The following is a 21,096-nucleotide window of genomic DNA, read 5'->3' as shown; positions in this document are numbered from 1 at the left end:
GGTTTTTTGCTTTGGAGTTCCTATCACTCCATCTCTCTTGCCTTGTGTCTGCCTGCTTCCCTTCTTTTTTGTGTTTTCTCTCTCACCGTATGGGAGTCTAGGTCAGAAAGCTTCACGGGTGTCTCTGTTCCGAGGTAGTAAACTCTGATCATGTGATCCGTTCCTCCAGTAGCCAGAAACATCCCCCCTGAAGTCAAAGGACACAGAATTTATGTCTGATCACAAGTCAGTAATGAAAGTTAATTGAACCCATTCATAGAGTGTATGGAAGATGAACAGAAATGAGCGTTTGTGTGGGTTAACACACCTGAGCTGAAGGAACAGCAGGATATTTGAACTCCAGGACGAGAACGCTCCATAAACTTCACAGGCTTTTCACTGCAAACAAACACACAATTGCAAATTTACAATGTAAAAAAAAAAAAAAAAGTTAATCACTGTGATTAAACAAAATGTGCGGCTTTACACATGTTCTCTCTACCACACACACGTTCTCATTAACACACAGTCACACTTACTCAAACTTCATGCTGAGCGTGTTCCACTTCCAGAAACACACCATACCATCAGCTCCAGTGGTAGCCAGATACCGAGAAGAACCTAATGCTGATGAAGAAAACTGCACAGACAGAGAAAGAAACATCAAAACAAAACAATATGAATTAATCTGTCTGTAATGCCTGCTGAGGTCATTGTCATAAATAAAGGGCCTTTTCCAAACCTCATAAGTGACTGTTTTGGAATGCAAGGGAGACTCGGCTCGCAGTTGATTTTGATAACGTGAGCGGAATGACGAGGAACGATGAGCATAAATATATATGGCAAACAGATATTTTTTTTTTAATTACTTTAGTATTGCGTGGATTATAAGTAATAATAAAATTTTCACTCACCTCGTCCTTCAATATGTTTTTATTGGTCAAAACGCGGTACCTTCAGGGGAGGCATAATTAAAGGGATAGTTCACCCAAAAATGAAAATTCTGTCATCATTTACTCACATCCCAGATGTGCATGACTTTTTTTTCTTCTGCAGAACACAAATTATGATTTTTAGAAGAACATTTCAGCTCTGATGGTCCTCACAATGCAAGTGTGGCAAAATTAGCCACTTTTCCACCATTGGGCAGAACGTTTCTGAGCACGGTATGGAATGGTTACCTAGCATTTCCAATGGAGCATGGTTCGGCATGGTATGATTATAAACCGTTCTCAGCACAGAATTCTTGGCACGGTTAGCTAGCCATACTCAACCGATCTCAACCATGCTGGTGGGATGCTTTAGTAAGTGGTGACTCATTTAGTGTATCTTCATGATTTGATTATGATGGTTTAATTAGTATTGTAGACTACATTTATTTTTCTACACACCATTTTCGTCAGGGAAGTAGATTACTAGCTCATTAAAACTCAAAATACATCAATATATACTTGTATACTATTTTCATATAATACTTGTATAGTATTTTGTCAATAAATATCCTTTTTATATAGTCTGTGAACTTTTGATTAAGTATTGATTAAACACTGGAGTCTTATGGATTACTTTCAAGCTGATTTATGAGATTTTTGGAGCTACAAATATCTGGTACCCATTCAATTGCACTGTATGGAGCTGCAATGTTCTGCAGAAGACAGAAAGTCATACACATCTGGGATAGCATGAGGGTGAGTAAATTATGTGAATTTTTGGGTCAACTACTCCTTTATTCACAGAGAAGTACTTCTTTATTCTTCGCTCAGAGCCAAAAAGAAGTTTCAAAACAGCTGAGCAACGGTATACAGTTTGCAAACATTCAGACACCGGCCACAGTGCTACGGTATGCATTTAGAGAAGCATTTAAATAGAGACGCACAAGAGTGCATTTAAAAACCTAATGTGACTTATAAAAAATAATGTTACATTAAAATGTGTTATCAATGACTTCATGTCTCATTCTATGAGAAAATTCACATGAGATCAGTAAAAAAAAAAAATGCTGTTTTCACCATTCGATGATCATTTAAAATAAAATAAATACAGTACATAATGTGTAATTTGTCACATTTACATTCTGAGTTTATGGTGCTAACTTGCTATACACGGCCATAATTTGCACCGGTTACACTCTGATATCTTAATTTGGGCAGATGTGTGAATGGCTTTTTCTGCCCATGGCACATGAATGAAGCAGCATATATATAAACAACAGAGTGATAGGGCAATTAAGATTATTTGAGTAGATATCATTCCTTTTGTAGACAAATAAAAAAAACATGGCATGTTCTTGGAAAATGTATCTACGTGAACAATGGTACATATATAGGTTAGTTTGCACCAGCTCGCTGATAACTCTGCATGCTGGTGTGATCATGCTGACTGATCTTAATCCGACTGAATGGGAACTAGCTGTCGGCCTCAAAGTAGGTGGAGTTTCAAGTCACACCTACCAAAGATGTGGACCAATGTCAGTAAGAAGGTTTAGCAGCCGGTACAACGTTTTCCAGAAAGTTTGCGTTGGAGAGCTGCTACAAACCGAAACAAACCCAAAAACACCTTCATTTTGACCAGATTTTGTTTGACATCAAATCACACCTGTTCATTCTTTTATTTCGTATAAAGTATGATGGGGCCTCTATGGGACGTTTTGGAACAGCCTTCACATTGTAGCGCACCTATAAAGGCTTATGATGATGTTCTGAAACAGAGCCATTTTCCTGTAAGTTATTTCTGTTATGTTAAACGTTCATAACTCTCACACACCTGTATGGAGGTGATGGAGGCTGTGTGCCCCTGTAATACAGCCACAGGTGCACAGGTCCGGAGGCACCATACACGGATGATCTTGTCACAGCTGGCAGAGGCGAGTAGAGTGTTTTCAAAGTTCACCGTCATGTCTGAAATCTCTGCAGCATGACCACGTAGAGTGGCCAGGAGACGGCCATCATCTGTCGCCCAGATCTTCACCAGGCAGTCATCAGAGCCCTAACAGAAGCACAATTATAAACCTTGATTACAAAGCACACAAACATTTATTATACACTAAAGACCTGACAAAAACACACACATCAGTATTTCCTGCACCACAATATAGAATTTGAGTAGTTTCGATTTAATACATACAGTTGAAGTCAGTAGTTTACATTCACCTTAGCCCAATACATTTAAACTCAGTTTTTCACAATTCCTGTCATTTAATCGTAGAAAACATTCCCTGTCTTAGGTCAGTTAGGATCACTACTTTATTTAAAAAATGTGATATGTCGAAATAATATTAGGGAGAATTATTTATTCCAGCTTTTATTTATTTCATCACATTCCCAGTGGGTCAGGAGTTAACAGACACTTTGTTAATATTTGGTAGCATTGCCTATAAATTGTTTAACTTGGGTCAAATGTTTTGGGTAGCCTTTCACAAGCTTCTCACAATACGTTGCTGGAAATTTGGCCCATTCCTCCAGACAGAACTGCTGTAACTGAGTCAAGTTTGTAGGCCTCCTTGCTCACAAAAGTTTTTTCAGTTCTGCCCACAAATTTTCGTATATTCCCATTATCGTATTGAGGTCAGGGCTTTGTGATGGCCACTCCAATACCATGACTTTGTTGTCCTTAAGCCATTTTGCCACAACTTTGTAAATATGCTTGGGGTCATTGTCCATTTGGAAGACCCATTTGCGACCAAGCTTTAACTTCTTGGCTGATGTCTTGAGATGTTGCTTCAATATATCCACATAATTTTCATTCTTCATGATGCCATCTATTTTGTGAAGTGCAACAGTCCCTCCTGCAGCAAATTACCCCCACAACATAATGCTGCTGCCACGCCCATGCTTCATAGTTGGGATGGCGTTCTTCGGCTTGCAAGACTCACCCTTTTTCCTCAAAGCATAGCGATGGTCATTATGGCCCAACAGTTTTTTGTTTCATCAGACCAGGAGGAAATTTCTCCAAAAAGTAACATCTTTGTCCCCATGTGCACTTGTAAACTGTAGTCTGGCTATTTTATTGCAGTTTTGGAGCAGTGGCTTCTTCCTTGCTGAATAGCCTTTCAGTTTATGTTGATATAGGACTTGTTTTACTGTGGATATACATACTTGTCTACCTGTTTACTCCTGCATCTTCACAAGTTCCTTTGCTGTTATTCAGGGATTGATTTGCACTTCTTGCAATTCAAGGAGACAGAATGCTTCACCATCCTGAGTGGTATGACGGCTGCATGGTTCCACTGTGTTTATACTTGCGTACTATTGATTGTACAGATGAATGTGGTACGTTCAGTTATTTGGAAATTGCTCCCAAGAATGAACCAAATTGTGGAGGTTCACCTTTTTTTTCCTGAGTTCTTAGCGGATTTCTTTTGATTTTCTCATGATGTCAAGCAAAGAGGCACGGAGTTTGAAGTTAGGTCTTAAAATACATCTACAGGTACACCTCCAATTCAGTACACCTCATATCAGAAGAAAATTGGCTAATTGCCTAAATTCCAAGCTGCTTAAAAGCACAGTTAACTTAGTTCATGTAAACTTCTGAGCTACTAGAATTGTGATATAGTCAATTAAAAGTTAATCAATCTGGCTGTAAACAACTGTTGGAAACATTACTCATGCCATGCACAAAGTAGGCTAAATTACTCATGCCATGCACAAAGTAGATGTCATAAACGGCTTGCCAAAGCTATATTTTGATATTATTAAATCTGTGGAGTGGTTAAAAAAGTGTTTTAATGACTTCAGCCTAAGTGTATGTGAAATTCTGACTTAAACTGTACATACAACAAACTGTGTTGTTTTATGAATCGAACTGGATTTTGTTTGACATGATGTCATTGTTAGATCTAGTTTAGGAATCTGCCTCATCTGACTGAGAGAATCACCAATTTTTACCGTGAAAATGCGTCGTCCACTGCGGTCAAATGCCACACAGTACACAGATGAGAGATGGCCCAAAATCCTTCTATGCATCTTCATGTGCTGATAGGTGCAGGAGGGGAAGGTATGGCCAAACCGAGCCACTCCTGTTTTCTGACGACCACCCATGATTGAAACTGTGCAGAGAGATTCTCTCTATTACAATCAACTCCAACATTAAAATAAAACTATAATTTCAACAACAATAACAATCAATACTATTCATCTATCATGAAGCAAAGTTTTCTATGGGAAGAGGAACGAGGCTCAGTCTAGCATGTTCACAGCAGGAACTATTCTACATTCCTATGACTGAACTAGTGAAGGGACATCAGGAGGGAAGGACTCACCTATATTTGGGGGGTTGACACAGTTGACAGATGGTTCTGGGGGCCGTCCCCTGTGAAGAGCAGCTACTGTAGAACCACTCCATATTCTATGTGAAGTGCCTGAGAGATGAAGAACAAAAAGTATATACTAAATTTGTTTTTGTATTTAACGGTGTTGAGAGTTTAAGAAGAGAAAACAAGAGCTAGGGAAAGTTTGTGATGGTGATAATGTGTGTGGTGGTTAGTCTTTGTTGTAAGTAATAAATATGCAAGGCCCTCATTGTTTGCTGTTAGTAGTCATGTGTCTCACTTTTTGCTGTCCGCAATAATGACTGTCGTCCGGCACCCAGTAAACTGCAGACTCCAGGTACACTGGGAGGAATGTTTTTATCTACTAAAGGGCCGATCTGCTCACACACACGCAAGAGGTAATCCGCAGGTATGTGCCGATTTAACAACACCTAAAACACACATGTATCAAAGTAAACAGTGAAAAACTTGAATAACAATAATTATCCTGCTAGGCTGTGCCTGAAATGTGTTATGATAAATGTCTCTTTGCTGAAATAATTGTATTGTAACAAAACACATCTACATTGTTTTCCCAAACAACAGCACTCTATTTTGCATTATTCCCCCCCACCCGTATTTACATTGCAGGCTTAAAGTCCACCTCTTTCTGCCTAATTTCAGCCAATTAGACGCCCTCCTCAGCGATCTGCCTCGTTCTATACAGTAGCAACCGAGATTTGATTGGCTGCTGCTTTAGAGTGACGCCCTACCCCACCATTCGCCTCTCGATCTATTTGCGCTATCGAAACGCCTCCCCCACCCCAGCACGCACAAAGCATTTAATTTCAAAACAAATACTTTTAATTTCAAATACAAAATCTAAACTAAACAATAACTCTAATACAGACTGATAATTAAACCACAACCGCGACCTCACCGCATAATCGACAGTTCAGCAGAACTTTTACGCGCCGCAATATAAGTGAGCCAAGCACCTGTCAGAGTTTTGCGCTGAATTTCACATGTGAGTGAGAGTTTATTTAATCTCACCCAGTCCTCAAAGCTTCTCTTATATTGCTTTTCGTCCCAGCTCCAGCGCTTCGGGATGATCTGCACACACAGCGGGAAGAAAACATATCACAAACGGGATTTAGACACGCATCTGCATGTCCCATTAGCGTCGGGGTGAGGAGGAGATGTAGATGTTGGGATTTGAAAGAGAAATAGCGGGTCAGGCAGAGAAAACAGGAATAAAACTCACCTCATATTCGTGCATCTCCTGCAGCAGCATCTGCACAAACACACAGAGACACCGCGCGTTACACACACTGCAACACACACTCACCGTAATACATCGTCGCTGAAAACTCACTCTGACTCTCACCTGAGCAGATTTCTGACATGGTCCAGACTGCAAGAATCTGGCAATCAGGTAATAAAGCTCTGCATAGAGAGTGAAACACACAGACGTTAGCTTAGCCTAGCTTAGCATCTTAGGCTAATGATAAAACAGGGCATAAAGTATTAATGGCGATAAAGAGACAGGAAAAACACAGCGTGCTGCCCACCGGCTTCAGTTTGCGAGCACGGTTCCGCCGCCATGACCCGATCCGGTCAGTGGGTGTTTTGTGGGGGTCCGCTTGCTAAGAGCGGCCTATGCAGTATTTGCTCTCAATGTTTTCGGCCTGCAGCCGCCGCTCGTGCTACTTTGTTTGAGCGCCTCCTCGCGGCGACAGAGTGCACATGCAATACCGCGCGCCCCCGTTAGGGGCACAGAGGGCTCACAGGTGACCGCACCAATACACATTATTAAGGCGGACATTTTGGAATGTTTGCTGTTGGATTGTTTTGCTAATGTAATTTATCGAGAGGGGAAAAATCTAATAAAAAGCTTGTTTTGTGCACAGATTTTATAAGCTGTGTTACGTCATTTGAAGAGAACTAGCCATGCGTGCAAAGAATAAGCATAAGAACGTGACATGTTACATACTTCAGTCTACTATATAGCCTACATAAGCAAAATATAAATCTACAATACAATTATGTCATATACATACGTTGCATGTATGTTCAAATAAAGCTATAAAATTGGTCAACTGACAAAATGTTATAATTTTCAAGACTACATGTTCTACAGATCCTGTCATCTCTGTAATTGTGTCTTTGTTCTCAGTTAATAAATGCAAAAACATTACCATGTAATTATCCTCTGTTGCATATCAGTGTTTTATTGTCCCCAACACTTTTACCATCTTCTTGTATGATTTAATTCTTAATGTACTTTATAATGTACAATTAAATGTACATTGAACTTCTTTAGTTATAATAAAGCTGTTGAAATGTTAACTCCATCCATTTGTTACGTTTTCTGCAGGGCTATAAAAAAGCATAGCTCAACATCAGCATATTTATAGGCTGTCAGTCTGTTGCCTCTCGGATATTCAGAGGTGGTCATGGATTCTTGTAGTCATTTATCACCAAGAGACACAGCAAGGTTAGGAATCATAGCTTTCGTAATGTATTTGTGTGCTGTTTTATATGATTATACTAGACTGACAAGTATACAATACTCAAAATTATTATTTTCCTTCCAAATAAGGTACAGAGTTTAAGATATAACATTTTCAAAAAATAGTGCCCCACAGTCACTCCTGTTTCTAAAAGCCAAATCATTCTGCCCCAACAAACTCTAACATCCTTAAGCTGGCAGTGGTATTTGACAGACATGATCAAACCAGCCCCAAACAGAGGTGAAGACACTGACCCAACCAAAATCAACAAACATGTATGCTGGGGCAGAGTAAATTGGCTGTAACACTATTTCAATAATTCTGGGTCTAATGCAGTTTGTCTCAGAATCCATTCTTGCTATTGTCAATTTTAATAAGAACTTTAATCCTAAATATTGACCACAACAGTAACAGACAAAGGCAGTGGAAAAAACAAAGGATTCCAATGGACATCTCAGCTTAAGTATTCTTCTCTCCCATTAGCAGAATAATGTGGGAATGTTTTAATGTATGCAAAGAAACTCACATCATTAAAAAAAAAATTGTATTGTGTCATGATTATTAGTGTAACTAAAACTGATATTTTCATTAAGGGTGCATATGTCTCAGCTGTTGTACAAGATGACTTGGATAATTTGTTAAGTGATTTGAGGTTCAAATTAATGATTTCACCAGAGTAAGATAACTAAACTGGGATCTCCTACATGTACATCCTCCATAATATACACTTCAAACTGACTGAAAAATGATAACTTTTATATCAGCATCCATATGCCAATGTCAATCCAAATACATTGTTTAAAAAGGTAAGTTTTTCTTTCAGCAAATATGTGTCAAACATGACTAATAAATCATAACTGTAAAAAAAAAACAGCAGACATTTTGAGGAAAACTCCGATGATGGATTTTTATTGAGTGAGGCCGAGCATTATAGGGGACAATAAGTAATTTTTCACAGTTTAATTTTCAGTGTTAAAAAACTCCAAAAAACACTTGTTTCCTTTGATTACCATGATTTCAGAAAAGCGCTTTATAACAACAGAAGAGTTTTTGGCCTCCTCACAAAGCCCAGTTACCATATGAACGTTTCAACAAATTGCAAAGGTGGTATGATTCTTAAAAAGCCAGGAATCACCATCTAATGCTGAACCTGGAATGTAAGCAGTTTATCTTTTTTTGTTTTCTAATTTTTCCTTGACATTTGTTTAATTCATTCCTCATTCTTAAAGACAAACCATTATGTTTAAAAGATACAGAAAATAAAACACCCCCCCCGTACAGAAATGTCACAAACTCCAGAGCAACATCACGAGCACAGACTGAGAGCAGACCACAGCACTACCCAATGCTCCACACCTACCTCCCACTCCAAAGCCAAGCTACACACCATCCACTTAAAGATAATAATAGTAAAAAAAATACTTTAAAAGGAAAAAACACCTAAATGAAAGAAAGATGCCACCTTTTCCCACACCTCTCATGTTGTAGACATCTGATATAGCCACAGCCGAACACAACACTCATTAGTCCGCTTTGTTTTTTTGTGCTAAAAACCTGAACCAGTATTTACAAATTTACTGATAAAAATACTCTTCTGGTGGTTATGGGCAGAGAGGAGGTTGTTGAGAGAGTTGAAGAGGGAAAGAGAAAACTTGGAAAGAGAAGAGGGATAGAAGGGGAAGAATGGATGGACGGATGGTTGGATATGGTTGGCGTGGTGCTACTCTGTCTTCAGGTCCTCCTCGGGCTCTGCCGCCGCTTCTGGCTTCTCAACCTGTGTAAAGAAAGTGACAAACCAATAAAAATCCAGCAGGAGCACTTTGTACCACTCTTTATACATTGACAGAGGAGGGAAGTGAAGGTTGGTGTTCATCAGGCAGGCGGTATCGCAGCATCAGGACCCACACCAGCCGACTACATGACAGCTTCTTCCCCCAAGCAATCAGACTTTTGAACACTTGATCTCTCACGATCAATATACATCAGCACTGCACTTTATTAATCTTATTATCTCACACTGGACTGTCATAAATTATATTCTCTTTACAATACAACCTACTGTATATATTGTATTTTTTTATACACTTTATATACTTTTTTTTAAATTGTATGTGTATTCCATATTATGTGTTTACTGTATATTATTATTATTGTGTTGTGTAATTATGTGTACATTTGATATGTAAATATGTTGTTTATTGTAATTGGTCTCATCATTGTCATGTGATATGTCTCATCACTGTCATGACTGCTATGTTGCTCAGAAATGCACACAAGACTTTCACCCACTGTTGCCCTTGTGCATATGTGTGACAATAAAGTGATTCGATTTTTTTTATCTTTACACTGTCAGTGTACTTGTTTGGTGAGATTTTGGGAATTAATTGAATGCTGTTACTAAGTAGTTTCACAATATTATCTGGACATTTTCGAAAGCTAACACATACATCTATGTGCATTGTTGTGCAACAGAGTTTCCACTCACGACAAAGTCATGCGTCACAGGCTTTCGTCCACACTGAGACTGGGTCTTCACATTGTAGTGTAGACAGGGAAAACTGAGATTTCTGAAAACAACAATCCATCCAACCCAAAACAATCAAGATGGCGGCCCACGTTCTAGCTGCGTTGTTGTGCCTGCTATTTACTTTGAGAGCGTTGTTAGAGAGAAATGTTACTTTGTACAATATTTACATTGCATTCCTTCAAAGGCAACGGGAGGTGTACGCTGAATTGCTGTCTGGCGGCGGAACACAAGGAGAATTGCGTTTCAGACCATACATGGAAATGGCGCAAGGCCATGCTTCTTACGTTGTTTTTGCATGCGCAGAAAGGGGATTTAAGCCTTTTCAGACATATCAGTGTGGATGGGCAACTTTTAGAAAACGCTTCAAAATGGTAGGGTGGACGAAGAGTTTTGAAAACGCTATTTTCAAATGTATCCGGACTAATGTGGACGTAGTCACATTCTGACTGAAATTATCTACATTGAACCTCTATAGCTAAACTTAAGGCCAGGGCAAACATTGTTTGTGTTTGTGTCATGGATCGCATCAAGCCTGGATAACCACTTTGCCTTTCAAAGTATACTTTTTTGACCGCAAATTAATACAAATGCGTTTTACACATCCGCACTAGGACTGCTTTGTGATACTCTTTTAATGCAGTCAATGGAAGACGCATGCACCGATGATTGACACAGACAAGGATTGTCCGCATGTCGAGAAAATCTGGGCCGTGCATTGTGCGACTGTGTTGATGACGAAATTTGCATCACACATACTGCGTGCGAAGCGATCAGCAACGCGGACTGAAGTATACATTGGCCTTTATAAAGATTAATCTCACCTTTGTGGCTGATACTTTGTAAGCTGAATTGTCTGAACATTTTTTTTTCCAAAAGATTAGCCCACAATTCAACTCAAATTTACCCTCTGGGATAAACAAAGTGTGTATATGTGTGTACATATATATATATATATATATATATATATATATATATATATATATATATATACACACACACACGTGTGTACAGTCAGGTCCATAAATATTGGGACATCGACACAATTCTAATCTTTTTGGCTCTATACACCACCACAATGGATTTGAAATGAAACAAACAAGATGTGCTTTAACTGCAGACTTTCAGCTTTAATTTGAGGGTATTTACATCCAATTCAGTTGAACGGTGTAGGAATTACAACAGTTTGTATATGTGCCTCCCACTTTTTAAGGGACCAAAAGTAATGGGACAGATTAACAATCATAAATCAAACTTTCACTTTTTAATACTTGGTTGCAAATCCTTTGCAGTCAATTACAGCCTGAAGTCTGGAACGCATAGACATCACCAGACGCTGGGTTTCATCCCTGGTGATGCTCTGCCAGGCCTCTACTGCAACTGTCTTCAGTTCCTGCTTGTTCTTGGGGCATTTTCCCTTCAGTTTTGTCTTCAGCAAGTGAAATGCGTGCTCAATCAGATTCAGGTCAGGTGATTGACTTGGCCATTGCATAATATTCCACTTCTTTCCCTTAAAAAACTCTTTGGTTGCTTTCGCAGTACGCTTCGGGTCATTATCCATCTGTACTGTGAAGCGCCGTCCAATGAGTTCTGAAGCATTTGGCTGAATATGAGCAGATAATATTGCCCGAAACACTTCAGAATTCATCCTGCTGCTTTTGTCAGCAGTCACATCATCAATAAATACAAGAGAACCAGTTCCATTGGCAGCCATACATGCCCACGCCATGACACTACTACCACCATGCTTCACTGATGAGGTGGTATGCTTTGGATCATGAGCAGTTCCTTTCCTTCTCCATACTCTTCTCTTCCCATCACTCTGTTACAAGTTGATCTTTGTCTCATCTGTCCATAGGATGTTGTTCCAGAACTGTGAAAGCTTTTTTAGATGTTGTTTGGCCTCCAGAACTCTAATCTGGCCTTCCTGTTTTTGAGGCTCACCAATGGTTTACATCTTGTGGTGAACCCTCTGTATTCACTCTGGTGAAGTCTTCTCTTGATTGTTGACTTTGACAGACATAAACCTACCTCCTGGAGAGTATTCTTGATCTGGCCAACTGTTGTGAAGGGTGTTTTCTTCACCAGGGAAAGAATTCTACTGTCATCCACCACAGTTGTTTTCCGTGGTCTTCCGGGTCTTTTGGTGTAGCTGAGCTCACCGGTGCGTTCTTTCTTTTTAAGAATGTTCCAAACAGTTGATTTGGCCACACCTAATGTTTTTGCTATCTCTCTGATGGGTTTGTTTTGATTTTTCAGCCTAATGATGACTTGCTTCACTGATAGTGACAGCTCTTTGGATCTCATATTGAGAGTTGACAGCAACAGATTCCAAATGCAAATAGGACACTTGAAATGAGCTCTGGACCTTTTATCTGCTCCTTGTAAATGGGATAATGAGGGAATAACACACACCTGGCCATAGAACAGCTGAGCAGCCAATTGTCCCATTACTTTTGGTCCCTTAAAAAGTGGGAGGCACATATACAAACTGTTGTAATTCCTACACCGTTCACCTGATTTGGATGTAAATACCCTCAAATTAAAGCTGAAAGTCTGCAGTTAAAGCACATCTTGTTCGTTTCATTTCAAATCCATTGTGGTGGTGTATAGAGCCAAAAAGATTAGAATTGTGTCGATGTCCCAATATTTATGGACAGACTGTATGACAGATGGTCTGATTTGAGGTATAGAATGGGTGTAAAAATACCTTGTTGGTTTTGGTCTCTCCATTTTCTGACTGGTTTTCCTCCTTGGATTCCTCAGGCTTTGCCTTTGCTTTCTTCTCCTCCTTTTTATCATTCACTTCCTTCTCTTTCTGTTAGACAGAAGAAATAAAAAGCAAGAGAATGAATATTGAGAAACACATATGAGTTCACAAACCAAATCACAGAGACAAATAACTTTGTGATAGGAGTAAGTATGTTTATGTAAGTGCAATTACAATAGCTACCTTGGGAGTTTTTTTGGGTTTGGGTTCGGGTTTTGGAGGTGCTGGTTTCTGAGGGGAAAAGATCAAATGTGATTTATGCGTGACTGACACTTTGATCAAATGTTTTTTTGTCTAAATGAAGAATATGCCACTTAAAGCTGTACATGCTAAATTTATAATATATGCCTATCATAATTAAAGGTCCTGTTAAAACCAACACTGTTTAAAACTAAACATGTACTGCTAAACATTTTATAATTGGTGTATAAGTGGGAGAAAAGAGACATACCGCAGATAACCTAGCAGACCTTCTCTGGGGCTATACAGAAGAACAAAAAAGTGTATTTAAGGACAGATGGGACAGTGCATTTGTGATTATTTTCAGATATTTAAATTTTTCATTCCTTACCTCCTCCTTGACTTCACCATCAGTTCCCTGCATATTAACAAAACAAATATAAAAAGAGTGTGATCTACAATTTTATTAACATAAAGGGCGGGAAAACAAAAAAAGGTAACTTGTAGAAACGTTGGGTAGTGCTGTTCTGCACGGTTGTAAGCATGAATATCAAACTCCTTTGTCCAAATACCTTTTTATTTTGCTTTAATAAAGCTTAGCAGACATTTGAGCGGAGAAATAGCACATATCTGTACACAGTGCATCTGTCAAGGAGTCGGAGTGCAGGAAGGTGCGGCGTTTTTTATTTATTATTTTTTCCACGGCGGCATTTCACGACACGGTCCAAACATTTAAATAAGGAGGCGGGGCGCGCGTTGATCCCGCCTCAGCGCTGCCACCTGGCGGCAAGTAGGCATCATTACACCCATCTTCCACGGCAAACAAAGAAATGCGTTAAAATTGTTTAATAACGCGACCACCTATTCGTAAAATCATCACCGTTCAGAAAATTAGAGGTATCCCACTATTTTTTAACCACCTTTCGGCGGCGGTTTAGCCACGATCGCGCTTATAATCGACGGTTTTCGCGTCGGGTATGCTGTTTGAGATGGAGAGAGAGAGGGCAGCATGGCTGCGGCTGCACGGGCATAAGATCAAGCCGAGCCTCAGCACAGCGCTGCCACACTAATACCCTCCTGCTAAACGCAGTAACGTCGATAAAAACGCCACGATCCGGTGGGAAAAATCCCCAAATTAACAACGATTTTTTTTACCTACCCAATGTTTCTAAATAAGTCGCCTGTTTCTTATTTAAAAATCGTTGTCTCGAGGGCTTCCTAATTTCACGACTGATTAGTAAGGGCAAAAGTGTAGCCGTATGCCGTGTTCGGCTTTTCTACATACCTTTCTCTTGGGCATGTTGAGTTTGGGATATTTTTCTTCTTTTATGCAAAACTAACAGGTTATCTTTTGTGATTCGGAGTTCACAGTTCAGTAGACAGTCGCCCGCTATGCACTAATTCTGTAGTAAACACAGAGCTACATTAGAGCCAGTGGTTGAATGGGAGGGTTGGGGCGTGGCCATGCTGTGATTGATGTCGCGTTCGACCAATCAGCGGTCAGCTGGATCAGCCAGAGAAGAACAAGATTCTTACCTCCGCTGTGCTTTTACGCGCGAAATCCTGAGTGCTCAAGAACGTGTAAAATAAAACGACAAACCTTCCTGTACAATTCACCTTCAAGCAGGTTAAAAATACATGGTTTGCTTTTAGTTGGTGACAGATATGCTCTGCCAGTATAGTACTGCTGGGACTACAGTATTGTAGTACATGTCTGGTCACATTTTGAGTGAAAGAGAATAGCTAATGTTTAATAGGGGCCAGAGATAAAGCCAGATCCTCCATAATTACTGAATTTGCCGCCACAACAACAGCATATATGTGCTTCTGTGAAGCTTACAAATTAATGCTTACTCAAATTTTGAAGAAGGTGGGCAAATGTGTATGCTTGACTTTGTTATGTGCTGTTTCTGTGAAAAAATGCAGATGTGAGGATATACAGTAATTAAACGTTAAAAAATATTCCGTTTGTGCAGTGTATATGCTGGTTTGTTATAAAGAAGAGAAACCTAAATACTTTTTATTACTTCTGCTTTATTCAAAATTAGGCCTAATCTATGCAGGTGTGTGTGTGTGAGAGAGATACTTGTTACTTGTTACTATTTTATCATTATTATTTTTCTTGTCATTATATGTTTTGTGTATTAATGCTTTGGCAATATTGTATGTAAACACAATCATGCCAATAAAGTACTTTTAAATTGAAATTAAATTGAAATTGAGAGAGAGAGAGAGAGAGAGAGAGAGAGAGAGAGAGAGCGAGAGCACTATAACTGTGCTTACTTCCTCTGTTTCTGCCCAGACTAGAGAAGTCAGAAGCCTGACACAATATTTCAGATTTCGGTAGATGGATGGATGGTTGGTGGATGGATGGATGGATAGATAGATAGATAGATAGATAGATAGATAGATAGATAGATAGATAGATAGATAGATAGATAGATAGATAGATAGATAGATAGAAGGACAATCGAACTGTAGAGTGATACAACTTAATAGACATTTACTGTCACTCTTGAGACGTCAACAGGCTTGAGATAACAGGCTTTCTACTCTAAAAGTGCTGGTAAGGGTTTCTATCTTTTTTCCCTAAACAGGAAAATGCTGATAGTTGTGATATTCAATTTATCTGCTCATATTTGGTTATGCATAGTTGTCTAAATATTTTTGAACTCAGTTTAGTTTGGCTAAATTTGATTGATGTGATACAATGATAAAGTTGAAGTGATCTAAATTCCTGAACTGTTGTCATTTAGTTTATTTAAACTTACACTTTTTTAAAAGGTATTGCAATCAAGGTAATACTACTGTTATTGTCAGTTTATTAAGGAAGGAATTGCAGTCAGTATGCAGTGTGTGTAAAGTTTACAACACTGTTAATGCAAATATTTTGTAATTTTCTAATCCTCAATTCAGTTTGATTTCTCTGCATGCTGTTGGAATGTATTTAGTTAAATTTTACTCTCTTCTGTTTAATTATACTTCTTGTATGTGAGATCATTTTGTATTTGATTCATGTTCAAAACAATTTCTAGGGTTAATGTTGTTGTTGTATACATTTACAATGTCTGTGTGTGTGCATAGGTGGTTATCATGCTTGGAGAACCGTTCCTTCATATTTTGAACTGCACAGAAGATACCACAAATTGTGATGGAGCAGCTCACACACACTCACATACCTCAATGGCCAATCCCGACACCTGTACAACTAGCGTCACTGCCCGATCATCTCTGAAACCACGAACTGTGAGAGGTGAGATAATAAGGAAATTCTGGGTTGTTTAGATGAGGTTGTGGCAGACATCGAAGTAATATTCATTGAATGGCATGATGGATTACATTACAAGTTTGTGTTTTTTTAGGGTGGGTGAAGCCTGGACTGATGTTTTATTTAAACATCTATTGATCCTTCAACAACAGGGTTTGAGTGTAACCTAAGTTCTGGGAACAGTTAATAAACTGAATGTAGAAAGTACAATAGCAAGGAATTGTCATACTTGTGAGAAATATAGCCCACAGCCAGCCGTGTTAAGTGCAGGCATTAAATTGAGAAGAGTAGTTCTAATTTAGAGTACTGTAGTCTAGAACTACTATAATTAATAGTTTCTGCATTGTAGGGGAGTAGAGATGTGTTCAGTAGTAAAATGGCAGAGAAGAAAGAATGTAGTATTATGTGGAGCAGTAAAAATGTGGAGTAGCGTATAACAGAAATAATGTAAGTTTGTGTAAAATACAAAGTTTTTAGAGTTCTAATATAATGGGAGCCAGCTGGTACATGATAGCTGTGCAGTGTATGTAAACCTCATTCCCCCGGCCTCAAGAGGTGCACTAGCAACTTATGCTAGGTGCTGTAGCCTTAAGCCTCCTCGTTAGTACGCCCGCCGGTTGGAATTCCACTCGGAGCGGGTCCAGGAGGACCGATTACACTAACAGCCTGTTACTAACTGGCAATGCATGCTTAATAATACAATTACGATTGTTTTGTAATGTTGAGTTATGCAGTGCTGTAAGTTAGTTATATTCTGTCAAATTCAATTTTAGGAATTTCCATTTGGGATAGCTGAATCAGATTTATGACAATGCAAATAAAAATAGAGGCTCTTGTATGATCATCTTTTAAAGCTGAAGTGTGTAATTTCTGTGCAAGCAAATGGAACAAAAAATAGGACTATCTGTCCCCCCCAGACAGATAGTCCCACCTCAACTCATGCCATTGGTTGTTGAGCTGGGCCGCTCAAACAAGCAAAGGAACATTATAGTGCCACAGAGACAGTGGCTGTGTCTCATTTTGAAGGCTGCATGCTAGGTAGGATGCGTCCTTTGAAATGCTGCAGTATACCGAGTGTTCTCCTTTAAACAAGTCTCGTTTAAATGAGATGGCCTTCATAGGAAAAACGGAAATGGAACGTAACATGATTGCTATGTCAGAACGGCACTCTTTAACAAGTGGGAGCGCTTTGAGTGAGAAGGGAACAAAGTCCCTTTGAAAGGGAATGTATGAAGTACATTTTAGGAGAGTTATAATGATGTAAAGAGAAAAGAAAATAGATTTCACAGGTATACTTTTAGTCTAATACTTTATTTTAATTATATATTAATATATTTATACATATTATATACTCTGCACACATCTACTGAGGCACTTCAACTTGGGAATTATCATTCCGTGCATTTGAACATCATATTTACGAGCAAATTGTCTGTAAAATGTAGACATTTCCTTTGAAGCAAAGAATTGTGGTTTGTGAGTGCCCAGAAAGGATACACTTCATGCATCCTCCGAATTCCAATGAAAGAAGGACACATTCGAAGGCTGCATTCAAAGTGTCCTACTTACTTTTCTGAAATGAGACAGCCTCAATGACGTATGTGGCCGACAAATGCGACCTCCGGAGGACGCAGCTTTCCAAACGAGACACAGCCAATGTTTACAGTTTTCAAGAAAATGAACCTACAAATGGTTTTCTTAAAGATGTCTCTGCATACTAAGCTTAGAGATAGGAGAAAGTCGTTTTGAACAGGACAAAAAAAGTTACACAAGCCTTTTAGTTCATCTTTCAGTCATGCACTGTAGAAACAATTTACAAGAAAAATCTTTCTTCAACATTTAATAATTGCTTCCTCATTTAGGTGAGTGTCACTATTCCATTATTTCAAATGAGCTCGAGAGTGTGACTTTACTATGGATGCTGGGCTTTCCCTCAAGTTTCCTTAATGTTTTTATGGTTATTTTTGCATTTTAAAATAGTGTTTTGAGATGAGGATGTTATATTCATGCCTCACAAATTTTCTCTTCCTTCCTCTAGAAAATCCAGGGCCTTGTCGGGCCTCTGCACCCAGCAATGCTATGCCCATTCTCAGCTGTAGCGGTGAGGATCACTTGGGCATGACACTATATGGTTCCTGGTGCTGTCCCAGCTTCTACAAGGACTATCCGGACCTCCAACTTGCAGGTGACCAGCTAGAGAATTGGAGTCCTCATAACCCTGCCATTCTCAGCTCACAGGACAACAGGCCACTGCTGCAGTCTCAGGACCTGATCTCACTGGAGACCTCTCTGGCACATGGTCAACAGGCAGAGGCTGTGACCCAGCGGGATGAGGGTTATCTTGTTATAGAGAGTGGTCAGAGTCCTAGCTGGGAGAGAAGGCTCACCAACTCCATGTTGAATGGTTATCTGGAGATCCAAATGCTGGAGGTGTTTTGCCAGCACATGCAAAACATGGCATGCAGTGGATCATCATTGCTTGGCACTGATGTCATGCCAACAATGGTGCACACTAGCCTTACTGTACCCAGTGAACAGAGAGCCAATCAAGAAGAGGCACTGTATTCTTCATCAAATAATGTTGTGCGGTACTTGAGCACTTATTCAGCTCCAGTCACTTCCCACTTCAGCTCACCAGTGCTGCGAATTTCAGAAGCTGAGGAGCCAACCTCATAAACATACATGCTCATCATGACATCCTCACTCCAACACACTACAAGTATTTAAGGGTGAACACAGCATGCAAGGAGTGCTACTTGAGTGTAAAATAATTCCCACTGGTGCTCTTTGGATAAGGGATATACTGTTCAAATGTTCTAGTAGTCCAAGGCACCCAGAGTAGGGTATACATTTAAAAAAAAGCCTTTATTAGGTCATGGCTTCTGGATTAAAACATACCACAAATCGACGTGTTGCGTCTTACAAAGACTTCATTGGGGATGATTTGCAAAAATCACTGTTACAGTGAGGCACTTACAAAGGAAAAAAATACACAGTGCTAAAAGTAAAGCCACAAGACTTAAGGGTAAGTTCACACAAAAATTAAATTCTGTGATAATTTACTCACCCTCATATTGTTCCAAATCTGTATGACTTTCTTTCTTCCATGGAACACAAAAGAAGAGGTAGAATGACACCCTTACTGTAAGCCCAGTTCACACCGCGAACAACATTGTTGCTTGGTGTCGCTTGTAGTGCATGCACACTATCAATACAAGCCAGGAAAATTGTGTTTTAGCGTAATATTAAAGAAGAACAATTTATGATATTGTCAGATTTTATTGCTTATTTGAAATACTGTATGTTCTGACGTTACCATGATCTTGAACATTTTGGGGGACCAAACCATTTTGGGGGTGGGGGGGTCACGGGTGATGAGGTCACAAATATAATGATTCTCTTTGGTCCTTTAATATAGTAAAGGTGCTGAATGCAATAAATGTCTGAATAAAGGCTTGAAATGTGATAAAGCTCCAAAAAGCATCTGCATTGATAGCAATAAGCATCTTTCAGTCATTTTAGCTCTTTTTTTGTGCTGTCACAAAGAAAAGATTAATATAATTAGAATTTCATTTCATTACTGATGTATCTGTAAAATGACATGACTGTGTCAGCTGGCTAGCAAAAATAAAATACACGAAATTATTTACTGCCCTCAAGTTGTCCCTCCATTGTTTTTTCCTCCCAGTACAATCTTACACACAATATTTTCTTACGAATCCTAAAGCTGCATTCTTCCATAAAAAAACTGTTCATATTGACAACTGCTGTGAAGTTCTAAAGAGAAAAAAAAATCATAAAAATATCATAAATGTATTCCAGACAGCACATAGCTGTTGTAAGGCCCCAGAAAGCTTGGAATATAGTGCAATTTTATGATGTTTTTATACTGAATTTAGAAGCTTGACAGCTCCTGCTCACTACAAAGTGTTATTCTATGGAATAGAGCTGCTTAAAATATCTATTTTTATGTTCCAAGAAAAATCACAGAACATGGTGATTGAACAACATAACGGTGAGTAAATGAGTGAGTAAAAGTCCATTTATAGGTAATATCCTCCTTTAACTGGTGGCTCTTTTTTAGCACATGACCTGAAAGGACATACTCAAAATAATCTTTATTAAAAAAGTCTTAGGAGATGATGTACAAAATTCTGAATCAATTAAAGACAGAAAATAAATTATTTAGAAAATCTTACCTAATGATTACCTAATAATATTTGCATTAAGAATATATGACACTGTCCTTGTCAAAATCTAAAAGCACAATAGAAGTCACAATTCACAGGTCGTACCATTTTCTAGTTCTGATCTGTGTGATAACGCTCTACTTTGTGTGTGTGTGTTTTTTATAGATAATTTTCTTAGACAATGTCAAGAGAAATTTCTAAAAAGCTACTTCAAAAGCCTGCCAGATTACCACATTAATTTCCTTTACAATATGCACACATTCACTCTTTGTCTTAAGCCTGATTCGCTGAAAATGGCTCTGTTAATGTTTTCACATTCACAATTATGAATGACATAAAAATCACTTACTGTAGTGACATTTTAAATTCAAAACTGCAAATTTCGCCATATGGTGAATAGTTTGCATTTCTTGGAAATTAATGTTGG

The 21,096-nt window shown here is 38.8% G+C and overlaps 3 protein-coding genes across 3 annotated transcripts in view; 1 reads left to right on the top strand and 2 right to left on the bottom strand.

Moving 5' to 3' along the window:
* LOC127641865 (bromodomain and WD repeat-containing protein 3-like) overlaps positions 1-6,930 on the bottom strand; it is a 41,242-nt gene extending 34,312 nt beyond the window's left edge. Inside the window, exons 1-11 of the mRNA XM_052124677.1 lie at positions 6,796-6,930; positions 6,612-6,670; positions 6,489-6,518; positions 6,278-6,337; positions 5,526-5,676; positions 5,237-5,335; positions 4,863-5,023; positions 2,743-2,964; positions 519-619; positions 308-378; positions 87-187 (exon numbers count right to left, since the gene is read on the bottom strand). Coding sequence (XP_051980637.1) covers positions 87-187; positions 308-378; positions 519-619; positions 2,743-2,964; positions 4,863-5,023; positions 5,237-5,335; positions 5,526-5,676; positions 6,278-6,337; positions 6,489-6,518; positions 6,612-6,670; positions 6,796-6,829 — 1,089 coding nt within the window. The 5' untranslated portion in view covers positions 6,830-6,930. The remainder of the gene's footprint in view (positions 1-86; positions 188-307; positions 379-518; positions 620-2,742; positions 2,965-4,862; positions 5,024-5,236; positions 5,336-5,525; positions 5,677-6,277; positions 6,338-6,488; positions 6,519-6,611; positions 6,671-6,795) is intronic.
* A 1,693-nt stretch (positions 6,931-8,623) lies between these two features.
* On the bottom strand, positions 8,624-14,664 carry LOC127640265 (non-histone chromosomal protein HMG-14A-like). The gene is made up of 6 exons (XM_052122725.1): positions 14,497-14,664; positions 13,603-13,629; positions 13,483-13,512; positions 13,215-13,262; positions 12,972-13,079; positions 8,624-9,511 (listed from the first exon to the last, which is right to left on the bottom strand). Exons 1-6 carry the CDS (start codon positions 14,509-14,511, stop codon positions 9,458-9,460), a joined length of 282 nt encoding a protein of 93 aa, XP_051978685.1. The 5' UTR covers positions 14,512-14,664; the 3' UTR covers positions 8,624-9,457.
* A 1,015-nt stretch (positions 14,665-15,679) lies between these two features.
* Positions 15,680-19,809, top strand: LOC127643239 (uncharacterized). The gene is made up of 3 exons (XM_052125895.1): positions 15,680-15,777; positions 16,296-16,464; positions 18,518-19,809. The coding sequence occupies exons 2-3, from the start codon at positions 16,305-16,307 to the stop codon at positions 19,153-19,155; spliced, it is 798 nt and encodes a 265-aa protein (XP_051981855.1). The 5' UTR covers positions 15,680-15,777; positions 16,296-16,304; the 3' UTR covers positions 19,156-19,809.
* The last annotated feature ends 1,287 nt before the right edge of the window (positions 19,810-21,096 follow it).

This window comes from Xyrauchen texanus, chromosome 4 (assembly GCF_025860055.1).
Source record: "Xyrauchen texanus isolate HMW12.3.18 chromosome 4, RBS_HiC_50CHRs, whole genome shotgun sequence".
NCBI classification, from domain to species: domain Eukaryota; kingdom Metazoa; phylum Chordata; class Actinopteri; order Cypriniformes; family Catostomidae; genus Xyrauchen; species Xyrauchen texanus.
This window is presented reverse-complemented; position numbering and strand designations above follow the sequence as displayed.